Source organism: Suricata suricatta, chromosome 16 (genome assembly GCF_006229205.1).
Source record: "Suricata suricatta isolate VVHF042 chromosome 16, meerkat_22Aug2017_6uvM2_HiC, whole genome shotgun sequence".
NCBI classification, from domain to species: domain Eukaryota; kingdom Metazoa; phylum Chordata; class Mammalia; order Carnivora; family Herpestidae; genus Suricata; species Suricata suricatta.
Window position 1 is genome coordinate 54,174,218 of NC_043715.1, and position 12,757 is coordinate 54,186,974.

The window sequence follows — 12,757 nt, forward strand, 5'->3', positions numbered from 1 at the left end:
TAAGATAGTTTGTTCTAGCTTTGAGAAGAATGCTGGTGCAACTTTGATGGGGATTGCATTGAATGTGTAAATTGCTTTGAGTAATAATGACATTTTCACAATGTTTATTCTTCCAATCCATGAGCACAGAATGTTTTTCCATTTCTTTGTGTCTTCTTCAATTTCCTTCATAAGCCTTCTATACTTTTCAGCATACAGGTCTTTTATATCTTTGGTTAGGTTTATTCCTAGGTATTTTATCATTTTTCGTGCAATTGTGAATGGGATCAGTTTCTTGCTTTCTCTTTCTGTTGCTTCATTTTTAGTATATAAGAACGCAACTGATTTCTGTACATTGATTTTGTACCCTGCAACATTACTGAATTCATTGATCAGTTTTAGAAGGCTTCTGGTGGAGTTGATCGGGTTTTCCATGTGGAGTATCATGTCGTCTGCAAAAAGGGAAAGTTTGACTTCTTCTTTGCCGATTCTGATGCCTTTTATTTCCTTTTGTTGTCTGATTGCTGATGCTAGGATTTCCAACACTATGTTAAACAACAGTGGTGAGAGTGGACATCTCTGTCGTGTCCCTGATTTCAGGGGGAAAGCTCTCAGTTTTTCCCCATTGAAGATAACATTGGCTGTAGGCTTTTCGTAAATGGCTTTTATGATGTTTAAGTAAGTTCCTTCTATCCCAACTTTCTCGAGAGTTTTTATTAAGAAGGATGTTGTATTTTGTCAAATGCTTTTTCAGCATCTGTCAACAGGATCATATGATTTTTTTCTTTTGTTTTTTTGATGTAGAGTATCACACTAATGGATTTGTGAATGCTGAACGAGCCCTGTAACACAGGGATAAATTCCACTTGATCATAATGTATAATACTTTTTATATGCTGTTGAATTTGATTTGCTAGTATCTTGTTGAGTATTTTTGCATCTGCACTCAGTGCGGGGGACCAGCCCATGCACCAGAGTCTAAGGGTCTCTGAGTAGGGGGTTGGTGTCAGCAAAATATCTATAAGAAAGAACACAGAAAACATGAATGGTGGAAGAGACCATTACTGTGAAACTTGGTGTCTTATATACCATGCATGATTATATCTTTCTTTTAATGATTACATTGTTTGTAACTTCTTAGGAATCACATGTTTCAGAAAGATCATTGTTTTCACGGAAGAGAGAATAGAAAGTTAAAGACAGAAATGGAGTATAATACAGAAGATCAAAAAACATAATTTATCACTAAAAATACATCAGCGGGAGTCTTATTTTGCGCATATAGTGTAATATTAACTGAAGCTTATAACAAGGCTATTTTTCTTTAAAAGTTCAAACAATAGTCTGTGAGTAAGGTGCCTCTAACTACGGGAGAAGTTTCAATCAGAAAATCTGCCCATTTACTGAAACCATGATTATCAAGTGGCATGAACAATAAGAGAACTAACCCCAGTCTCTGATCCACTTAGGTCAAGCAGTCAAGCGCACACAATTTCAAGCAGGGGAAGCAGGGTCCCAAAGGCCACACAGCACTGCACCCCACTCTCCCAGGACCTTTGTTCTTTTGTCCTGATCCTCAAATGGGGGGAGGGCCAACCGTTATCCAGGGTAGCGCCTTCCTAGACAAGGCTAGGGACTTTGCGATTACATACGCTCCCCCCGGAGGCTTTGCCATCACAGTGGAATCACCTCCGCAGGCTTTTTGGCTGGAGGGGCCCCAACAGCATTCATTAAGGATATTGGCCTGTAATTCTCTTTTTTCGTTGGGTCTCTGCCTTGCTTAGGAATAAGAGTGATATGTGCCTTGTAGAATGAGTCCGGTAGTCTTCCTTGCATTTCTATTTTTTGGAATAGCTTGAGAAGGATCGGCGTTAATTCTGCTTTAAACATCTGATAGAATTCCCCCTGGGAATCCATCCGGCCCTGGTCTTTTATTCATTGGGAGATTTTTGATGACTAATTCGATTTCTTCACTGGTTATGGGTCTGTTCAGATTTTCTATCTCTTCCCATTTGAATCTTGGTAGTGCATGTGTGTTTAGAAATTTGTTCATTTCTTCTAGATTGTCCAGTTTGTTGGCATATAATTTTTCATAGTAAACTCTGATGATTGCTTGTATTTCTGAGGGATCTGTTGTAATAGATCCATTTTCCTTCATGATTTTGTCTGTTTGCATGTTTTCTCTCTTCTTTCTGAGGAGCTTAGCTAGAGGTTTATCAATTTTGTTTATTTTTAAAAAAAAACAACTCTTGGTTTCATTGATCTGTTAAATTATTTTTGTGGATTCAATCTTGTTTAATTCTGCTCTGATCTTTATTCTTTCTTTTCTTTTGCTGGGTTTGGGGTGTTCTTGCTGCTCCCTTTCTAGTTTCCTTAGGTGCTCTGTTAGGTTTTGAGTTTGTGGTTTTTCTGATTTGTTGAGGTAGGCCTGTATTGCAATGAACTTTCCTCTTAAGACTGCCTTTGCTGTGTCCCCAAGAGTTTGAATTGCTGTATTCTCATTTTCTTTCATCTCCATATATTTTTTAATTTCCTCTCTAATTACCTGATTGACCCAATCATCCTTTAGTAGGGTAGTTTTTAACCTCCACATTTTTGGAGGTTTTCCAGACTTCTTCCTGTAGTTGATTTGGAGGTTCATAGCATTGTGATCTGAAAGTGTGCATGGTATGATCTCAATTCTTTTATATTTGTGGAGGGCTGTTTTATGATCCAGTATGTGATCAATCTTGGAGAATGTGCCATGTGCACTCGAGAAGAAAGTGAATTCCCTAGCGTCAGGATGCAGACTTCTAAATATATCTATCAATTCCATCTGCTCCAGTGTGCACTGCTAGGGATTTACCCAAAGGATAAAGAAGTGCTGATGCATAGGAGCACATGTACCCCAATGTTCATAGTGGCACTTTCTACAATAGCCAAATCATGGAGAGAGCCTAAATGTCCATCAACAGATGAATGGATCAAGAAGATGTGGTCTATATATACAATGGAGTACTATATGGCAATGAGAAAGAATGACATATGGCCATTTGTAGGAAAGTGGATGGACCTTGAGGGTGTCATGCTAAGCAAAATAAGTCAGGCAGAGAAGGATAGATACCATATGTCTGCATTCATAGGTCTAACAGGAGAGACCTGGCAGGGGACCATGGGGAGAGGAAGGGGGAAAGAGAGCAGAGAAGAGTGAGGGACACAGATCAAGGGAGACTACTGAGTACTGAAGATGAACCATGGCCTGAAAGGGGAGGAAGAAGGAGGGAGGGAGGGATGGTCATGGTGGGGGGCACTTGTGGGGAGAAGCACTGGGTGTTATATGGAAACCAATTTGACAATAAACTATTATAAAAAAACAAATTAAAAAAATAAAATCTTAGAGTGGAAGCCAGCTTTCTTCCAACAAACTGGAAATATGAAGTCCACATCAAGCCAGATAAGACTAGAAACTTCCCCCAGAGTGGTTTCCATTCTATTTGTTTAAGTTCAGTTTCTCTATCCTGGATGGGGATTAAGTCTTCCTTGGTAGGGGCTGTTGTTAGGAGGGCTTTAGCTAATTCCCTGTCTCTTTTCCTCCTTCCCTAATGGCAACCCAGTGGCCGTTCCCTTTTGGAAACAGCATGGGGGGAAGTGGCCCAGTTAATGGAAAAGACCCAGAGGTCAGAAGGAAAATCCCAGATGTTTGAATGGGAGAGGTCAACTTGTTAGAAGTCAGATTTGAGGTCTTCGTTGCGGACAAATTAGGGACAGCCCTGGATTCCAATTTAGTCTCATTTTGGGGGACTGTGGGCTTAAACCTAGCTCAAGAGCTGTCTCTGGGATGTAAAGTTTAGTATTGGAGTCCACAAGGAAGCAGCCTCAACGGACAACTTTTGCGGCACCTGATTATGAGTCACATAATATTGCCTGATCTTAACTCCCTTGGTTGCCACTTGCCTTTTAGATAGACACTCATATTCCACCCTCCATAAGAACTAATTTCCTCTTGACAAGCAGGCCTTGGCCACCTGTGTCCAGCCATAAGGGGTCATCCGATATGATAGTCAGGGCATCTAGCAATGTGATACTATAAGGAACCAGAGGCCCATATTCGCTGCAAGCAATTTTTTGCTCCTTTAAAATCTTTTAAGCAAGCGGCTCCCATGAGATCTCATCATCAAAGTCTCCTTTAAAAACTACCAGGAAACACTGAAAAAAATTGGTATCACCATGTCTTTTGGCCTCTCTAATGGCAACCTGTCATCTATTTGAATTGGATAACGAAGGAGGAGGAGTGGTCTGGAGGGCAGCTCCTGGGATTAATCTGTTTAAGTGAAGTTTCTTTAGCCTGTTAAGAAAAGCCGAATTTTCCTTGCTATAGTCATCAGTTGTTTCAGAATTGCTCTTATATTTTCGAGGGGGCTCTTTATGTTGTCCCTTTTCTTATATTTTGTTAGGAATATTATTTTTGCCAGGGACAGGCAAAGTTAAATCTTTCTCGGTTTTAGCCAATTTACCTATCTCTAACTGGGTCTCCAAAGCTTCCCGTAGGAAGTTACATAGTGAAGCGGCATCAACGGGAACTTTTTGTGGCCCCTGAAGCTTCAAATATTGCTTGATCTCATCTCCTACCTTATTCCAAGTTTCTACATTAATAGTTCCTTCCTCTGGTCACCATGGACATCTTGTTTATACAAAATGTAAAACCGCACAACTTGCTGGGGTGCTACATTGACGCCCTTCTTTGAAAGCAAAGTATAAATAACATATATAGTCTTCTTTAGACTCTTTATGGCCTATAGCTTCTCAGGATTTACACTCTTAATAACATCTATAAAGAACCCTCTTTCTGTAGACTATGGCTCAAAGCTTCTCAAGTTCTGACCTATCCACCACTCTAACCCTGCCTATCTCTACAGGGGGTCTGCAGCACCCTAGGGTGGAGTCCTAACTGTCCTGAAACCTCAAAGGATAAAGGGATGGGACTTGCCTTCAGGTCCCTATTCAGGTGCCACTAGCTGGAGCCCAGCTCCAGCAGGTCCAGGTCTCACAGAAAGATGGACGGTGTTAACACAAAAGAGTCAGAAAGCCTCGGCTTCTTTCTGCTCACCAGGCAGGCATCTCTGCACTGAACTGACGTCAGCTTTATTTATTGAAAAAATGTATGGGGTACAAAACAAGCGGCAATTGCCTTGGACAATAATTTGTGATAACACATTCTTTGGTATGTACCAATTTCCCAGAACATAGATTGGTGGAAGACTCATGCATAACCTTTATCAATAGGTGACTAGATGCTTATCACATGGGAAAGGAAGGGATTTTTAGTATTCAAATACAAGGGAATGGTTTTTGGTTTTGTTTTTGTTTTTTTGGCATAGCAAATGCAAGACTTAGTTCCTTTGTGAGCAGGGATCAATAGCCTGTTTTCTCCAGGGGAAGAAAAACAGGTTTTCTCAGGAAATGTAACATTTGCTCCTATAATCACAAGAGAAGAAACTCCTATAACAAGTTTTCTCACAAGGTACAACTCACTTACTTTTAGCATAGAAAGGGAAGTCACTGCAAATTTCAGTCAGTCAGGCCCCTTGGGGGTCGGTGCTCAAGCAGAAATTGAGTGGGGGTTGAGTGGGTGTAGAGGCCGATTACCATCTGACAGTGGGAGGTCTTGCAAACCTGCCTTACTTCAGAGATGGCTCCCAGCACTATGTGAAGTGAGGGGTGAGCAGTCCACGAAACTTTTCTCACATTCCTTAAATTTGGAAGATTTGCTCCACTATGAATTCTGTGATAACGAGAAAAGGTCGAGCTTACTGCATTCTTTATGTTAGGGAGGTTTCCATCAGTACGAATTCTGTTCTGTCAGGGAAGGTGTAAAAGTCACTTAAAGATCTGGCCATATTGAAACCATTTGTAGAGTTTCAGTCCATTATGAATTCTGTGATGTTGAATACTGTGTGAATGTTGGATAAAGGCCTTGTCACATTTTTTTCATTGGTGAGGTTTCTCTCCAGTATGGATTCATTGGTATTTGGTAAGGCCTGAGGTGTGAGTAAATGACTTGACACATTTGTTACATTGGTAAGTTTCTCTCCAGTATGGATTCAGTAATGTTTAGTAGGTGTGAGGAATGGGTAAAGGCCCTGCCACATTCTTGACATCAGTAAGGTCTCTGTCGAGTATGGATTCTGTGATGTTTAGTAAGGTCTGAGAGTTGGTAAGTCCTTGCCACATTCTTGACATTTGTAAGCTTTCTCTCCAGTATGGATTCTGTGATGTAGAGTAAGGTGTGAGGAGTTGATAAAGGCCTTGCCACATTCTTGACATTGATTAGGTTTCTCTCCAGTATGGATTTGGTGATGTTTGGTAAGATATGAGGAACTGGTAAAGGCCTTGCCACATTCTTGACATCGGTAAGGTTTCTCTCCAGTATGGATTCTGTGATGTCGAGTAAGGTCTGAGGAGTTGGTAAAGGTCTTGCCACATTCCTGACATTGGTAAGGTTTCTCTCCAGTATGGATTCTGTGATGTAGAGTAAGGTGTGAGGAGATGGTAAAGGCCTTGCCACATTCCTGACATTGGTAAGGTTTCTCTCCAGTATGGATTCTGTGATGTCGAGTAAGGTGTGAGGAGTTGGTAAAGGCCTTGCCACATTTTTGACATTGGTAAGGTTTCTCTCCAGTATGGATTCGGTGATGTTCAATAAGGGAAGAGTGGTAGGAAAAGGCCTTGCCACATTCCTGACATTGGTAAGGTTTCTCTCCAGTATGGATTCTGTGATGTCGAGTAAGGTGTGAGAAGTTGGTAAAAGCCTTGCCACATTTTTGACATTGGTAAGGTTTTTCTCTAGTATGGATTCTGTGATGTCGAGTAAGGTGTGAGAAGTTGGTAAAGGCGTTGCCACATTTTTGACATTGGTAAGGTTTCTCTCTAGTATGGATTCTGTGATGTCGATTAAGGCCTGAGGGCCAGGGAAAGGCCTTGCCACATTCTTGACATTGGTAAGGTTTTTCTCTAGTATGGATTCTATGATGTCTGGTAAGGACTGAGGAATGGGAAAAGGCCTTGCCACATTCTTGACATTGGTAAGGTTTCTCTCCAGTATGGACTCTGTGATGTCTGGTAAGGTGTGAGGGTTGGGTAAAGGCCTTTCCACATTCTTGACATTGGTAAGGTTTTTCTCCAGTATGGATTCTATGATGTCTGGTAAGGACTGAGGAATGGGAAAAGGCCTTGCCACATTCTTGACATTGGTAAGGTTTCTCTCCAGTATGGATTCTGTGATGTCTGGTAAGGTCTGAGGCATGGGTAAAGGCCTTGCCACATTCTTGACATTGGTAAGGTTTCTCTCCAGTATGGATTCGGTGATGTTCAGTAAGAGGTGAGTGTTGGGTAAAGGTCATCCCACAATTTTGTGTGTATGGTTTCTCTCTAGTAGAAATTAGTCCATGTCCATTTACTGATGAGCCACAATTAAAAGTTTTACCACATTCTTTACATCTGTAAGGGTTGTCTCCAGTGGGCACTTGCTGATGTTGAATTGGTGCTGAGTGCCCATTGAAGCCTTTGGCACACTCCGTACAAATGTAACCTTTCTGTCTAGTATGGATTGTCTTGTTTATATGTAGTCTTGATGAATGACTTAGCATATTCCCAGGTTCATGGCATGAATATGGGTTATTTGCCACATGAATCCTCTCTTGATCACCAACATGAAATGACTGGTTAAATATTTTCCCACATTCATTATATTTAGAAAAATTCTCTCCCAAATGTATGCTCCTAGGTGTAAGAAGGTTGGTGCCTTGATCAAAGAACTCGCCATTTTTAATACATTCATAATCGTTCTCTGGAAAAGGAGTCCCCAGATGTCTGTGATGCCCTTCACACTCCCCATCCTTCTTCCAGTCCATCACTAAAGGTCCATTCTCAAGGGCACTATGTTTATATCTATCCACTGACACATTTTGAAAAGAACTTTGTATGAATATATTTGGAGGAAGCCTCTCGTTAGCATTTGAAGATACTGCTGAAATGTAAGGAATAAAAGTAAAATCATTCCACTTTCTACTATCAGATGAATCCAATTAAAATTTCTTAGACACACAACTGAAAAAAAACCAACTTCAGGAAAAAGAAATCATTTGTTTTTCATTTTTTCTGTTTAATTTTTACCTTCTTTAATTTTTTTTTTTGAGAGAGAGAGACAGAGAGAGAGGGAGACATGGAGTCGGAGACAGGTTCCAGGCTCTGAGCTGTCAAAACAGAGCCTGATGAGGGGCTCGAGCCAACAAACTGTGAGATCATGACCTAACCTGGAGTATCAAACGTAACTGACTGAGCCACACAGGCACCCTAAATCATTTGTTTTTCTGTATCAGTCGGATTGTGTATGAATTGAATCCCAAATTTTTGACGAAGTTATTATTGGCATAGTTTACAATTTGAATGTGTGTTTGTTTAGAAATGAAAGGTTTGAGCGTTCCTGAATGGCTCCAAAGGGTGAGCATCTATCCCTTGGTATCAGCATAGGTCATCAGCTCATGTTTTTTTCAGTTTCAGCCCCACATCCTGCTCTGCACTGACAGTGTTGAGACTGCTTGGAATTCTTTCCTCTCTTTTTGCCTCTCTCCATTCTCTCACTCTTCTCGCAAAATCCATGCAGAAAAGAAACAGTTTAAAAGAAATGAAAATATTTTGCTTCCTTGAGTCTAAAAAATGGGTTATTCCCTTAAATTTTGGATAATAATGTCTTTTAAGTGCCTAATTCATAAGGGTTTTCAGGAGAGCTTTCCATTGTTGATGTTATGAAATATACGGTACAATTGTCCTGTCCATGAAGACATGCCAGTAATTCAAAATGTGCCTTTTTTTCAAGGGCGCACAGTCAGAGCCTAGGATTACAGCGACAGGGTCTCATAGGTGGCTCAGTAGGTTTAGTGTTCGACTTCGCCTCAGGCCACGATTCCGTAGTCTGAGATACAGCCCTGGGTCGGACTGGATGCTGACAGCTCAGAGCCCGGAGTCTGCTAAAGATTCGGTGTCTCGCTCTCTTTCTGTCCTCCCCTGCTCGCTTTCTCTCAAAAACAAACATTGCAAAAATGAAAAAATTCTTATTTAAGAAATCATAATGTGATCTCATGTATAACTACTGAGAATGTAAAATCCTTATGACAAAGTCATAAGAGCTTCATATTATACAGCACAAAAATTGTAAAATGATTTAAATATTAATAAACAATGTAACCATTGAGACTCTATTATAGGCTGCAAATTTTGAATTCTAAATGCTATACTCCCCTGTGGCATTAACTTATGTAGAAATTCTAGGTCAACCACAGACACTTTAAATTATTTCAGCATTCAGGAATGGAGCATATGGACTGGAAATTTCTCATTTTAGTTGATAACAGAAAATAAACTCATGTTACCCTTTTCAAGTTAATTTTTTATTGTGAGGAAGATATGAAGACCAAGTAGGGGAGGAGCAGATAGAGAGAGAGAGAGACAGACAGACAGACAGAATTCCAAGCTTGCTCTGTGCAGTCACCACAGAAGTCTGTGGGGGACTGAGGCTCACTGACTGTGAGATCATGACTTCAGCTGAAGTCAGATGCTTTAGCAACGGATCCACCCATCTGCCCTAAAACCTGACTTTCTGAACTGAAATAAAGCGTTAGGTTTTCCCATTTTAGGCAGGTGCTTTATTATCTGATGAAATTAGGGGGTCTCATTTTGTATGATTAAGATTAAACACCGGAAAGTATAAACCAAATAATACATGGTATCGGTCCCCAGTGTTCCTGGGATTTCTGCACCAAACCCTAATATGCCTACCACTACCCTGACACACTTCTCACTCAAGGTAAACACTCAAAAATGAATTAATATAGACTTCCTCAGAAATACAGAGATTTCCCAAACCCTCAAAGAAATGGAAAACCAATGAGATTATGAAGGCCTGCACTGTGGATGTGAAGGACTTTTAAGTGGAACTGAAGGAGAATCCTTCGAGATTGTGAGAGTGTGATGCGTTGGAAAGTAGATGTCCCTCTGTGAGAGAAAGAGACATGAAACTCGGTTTCTCAAACTAATTTCCATTCAACAAGGGCTGCTCAAACCACATTTTAAGGTCTGTCTTCATCCTTCACGTTGGGACCTCACCTCTGTCATCTGCCTCGTTCATTCCCACCTACCTGGGTATGAGGCTATGGTCTCCTTTCTTTTCATATCCGAAAACTCCCTCTGTTGTTCCAAAAAGATCACCAGGTCTGGCTTTAACACAACAAGACCTGTTTGTTAGAACAAAAAAAAAAAAAGATTATTGCTGGAGATGTTACCTTTCAACCCAGTATTGGACTCAGTATAGAAAAATGGACATTCTAGAATTCTGGAAAATCATTCCCAAATGCTGTTGCCCAACAGCCCCTTTAGAACACTGAAGACCCATTTCCAAGGTTCACATCTTAACCTCCACTTCTGAGTATTACAACTACCACTATGAGAGAAGTTCATACTGAAGATGGAAATACCATTTTATGCTACTCGATGTTTAGAATTACCATTTTATGCCACTCGATGTTTAGAATTGCCATTAATCTAAGAGATGATGATGTTACTCTAAGGAAGGGACAACTCACCTGAAAGGAAGCATCATGAAGATTTTCTCTACGTCTACAAAGCCCTACTTCTTTCCCTTACTGGAGGGATTTCAATCCCAGTCATGCAGAGAAGGCTTCCAAGAGACCATCTCCAAAGGAAGGAATGAAACCCCTGAGTGTGGCCTGGGAAATCTAGAGTGATCCTCACCCAAGAAGAGCAGGTGTCCGTAGTTCTCTAACATCACATCCCTGTACAGTTCCCGCTGGCTGTGGCTCAGGCATCCCCACTCCTCCTGAGAGAATTCTATGGCCACATCCCTGAAGGTCAGCAGTCCCTGCAATAAATACCACAGTTACCAAGTGGATGCATGAGGAGGTCATAATGGTACCTAAGATGCAAGAGGGAGATAATGTCACCAGCTGGACCCCACGACCCGATTTTCACTGCTTACTGGCCTGTGTCCCTCGTTTTACTTAGCCTTAATTATACCTCCCTTTCACTTCAGGCAAAACACCCCATGGGCTCAGTGTGGAAACAGAAAATATCCAACAAAAGGTAATGACTGCCATGAAAACCAGCTAGAATTGGCTCAATTTGAGCTTAACCCAAGTCACATCTATGCAGATGAACATTAGAATAAAGCATGGAGTGAGGACAGTTATCTTTATCTCCATTATGTATTTTTCAAAATGTTTATTTCCTGAAGGAGAGCACTAGTATGGGTGGGACAGAGAGAATTCCAACCTGGTTCCATGCTCAGTAAGGAACTTGACTTAGGGTTTGATATCAAGACTGTGAGATGGTGACTTGAGCCTAAATCCAGAGGCAGAAGCTTAAGTGACTGATCCACCCAGGAGCCTTGTTTTACCTCATTATAATACTACATCCTCCACCAAGGAGGAGCACAAATGTCACTTACTATGTAACATACGGAGGATGTATAGAATTTTTTTTAATTTTTTACGTTTTTTATTTATTTTTGAGAGATAGAGAGAGACAGCATGAGCAGGGGAGGGTCAGAGAGGGAGACACAGAATCCTAAGCAGGCTCCAGGCTCTGAGCTAGCTGTCAGCACAGAGCCCGATATGGGGCTTGAACCCATGAACCGTGAGATCCTGATGTTAGCCGAAGCCAGACACGTAATTGACTGAGCCACCCCCGTGCCCCAGAACTGTTTTCTTAAGTCCATTGTGCAGTTGTATCCCCAGCCGCCCCTTTCTAAATATCTACCCTAACCCTAAATACGAGGAAACCATTCTGGGGCTTCTGGTTGGCTTGGTCGGTTAAGCGTCTGACTCTTGACTTTAGCTCTGGTCATGATATCAGTTTGTGAATTCCAGCTCTGCACTGGGCTCCCTGCTGACAGTGCAGAGCCTGGATGAGATCCTCTCTCTTTTCCCCTCTTCCATACTCTCAGTCTCTCAAAATATATAAACTTAAAAATAAAAAAAGGAAATCATTCCCCTTCTTCTGTAAGTCTCTGCTTACAGAAGCATGATTTCCTTTCTGCCTGTAAATCAGTTTTCCTTTGTGTGACATCCCCACTTGGTAGAGTTTTTTGTGATTCACCAAGGACTGAACTCTTGTTGGTTCAGGTGTATTAGGAGAACTGGTTCTGGCTTAGATGAGTTTCTTGCATTCTGCGGTAAGACAGTTTGTGACACAGTATTATGCTTTCATATATTCTTCAACTTTGATGTATGAACTGTGTTTATTCAAGAGCATTTTTAAGATGGAGGCATCAACACAGGCATACAGATTTTTGAATCCTGTATTTACATCATACACTACATGTAGTGTCTAGTTTTTTTTTTTTAATTTTTTTGTGATTGTTTATTTTTAAAGGAGAGAGATGGAGCATGAGCAGGGAAGGAGCAGAGAGAGACAGGAATACAGAATCCAATGTGGGGCTTGAACTCACAATTCGTGAGATCATGACCTGTGCTGAATGAAGTAGGACACTTAACCAACTGAGCCATGTGGTGTCTATTTCTTAATGGGTAGTTTTGGTGAATTACAAATGTACTAGCATATTCTAATATGAATTAGAATTCACAACAGTGCATTGGTGATCTTGTTGAAATGTAGATTCTGTCAGGAGTTTCGGGAAAGGTAGGTGTCTGCATTTCTAACAAGGCTGCAGTCTATGGGCCAAGGGATACATATTTTGATGACAAATAAGAGTTCAAAGACAGGAGCT

At 40.9% G+C, this 12,757-nt stretch overlaps 3 protein-coding genes across 3 annotated transcripts in view; 1 reads left to right on the forward strand and 2 right to left on the reverse strand.

Annotated features, from left to right (window-relative positions):
- Positions 1 to 12,757, forward strand: part of LOC115281187 (zinc finger protein 345-like) — a 486,358-nt gene that overhangs the window by 174,455 nt on the left and 299,146 nt on the right.
- LOC115281205 (putative protein ZNF720) overlaps positions 1 to 12,757 on the reverse strand; it is a 111,904-nt gene that overhangs the window by 11,771 nt on the left and 87,376 nt on the right. Inside the window, exons 4-5 of the mRNA XM_029926539.1 lie at positions 10,765 to 10,891; positions 10,152 to 10,247 (exon numbers count right to left, since the gene is read on the reverse strand). Coding sequence (XP_029782399.1) covers positions 10,152 to 10,247; positions 10,765 to 10,891 — 223 coding nt within the window. The remainder of the gene's footprint in view (positions 1 to 10,151; positions 10,248 to 10,764; positions 10,892 to 12,757) is intronic.
- LOC115280891 (zinc finger protein 883-like) lies at positions 5,600 to 7,868 on the reverse strand. Its single transcript, XM_029926057.1, has 2 exons — positions 6,184 to 7,868; positions 5,600 to 5,935 (listed from the first exon to the last, which is right to left on the reverse strand). Exons 1-2 carry the CDS (start codon positions 7,866 to 7,868, stop codon positions 5,836 to 5,838), a joined length of 1,785 nt encoding a protein of 594 aa, XP_029781917.1. The 3' UTR covers positions 5,600 to 5,835.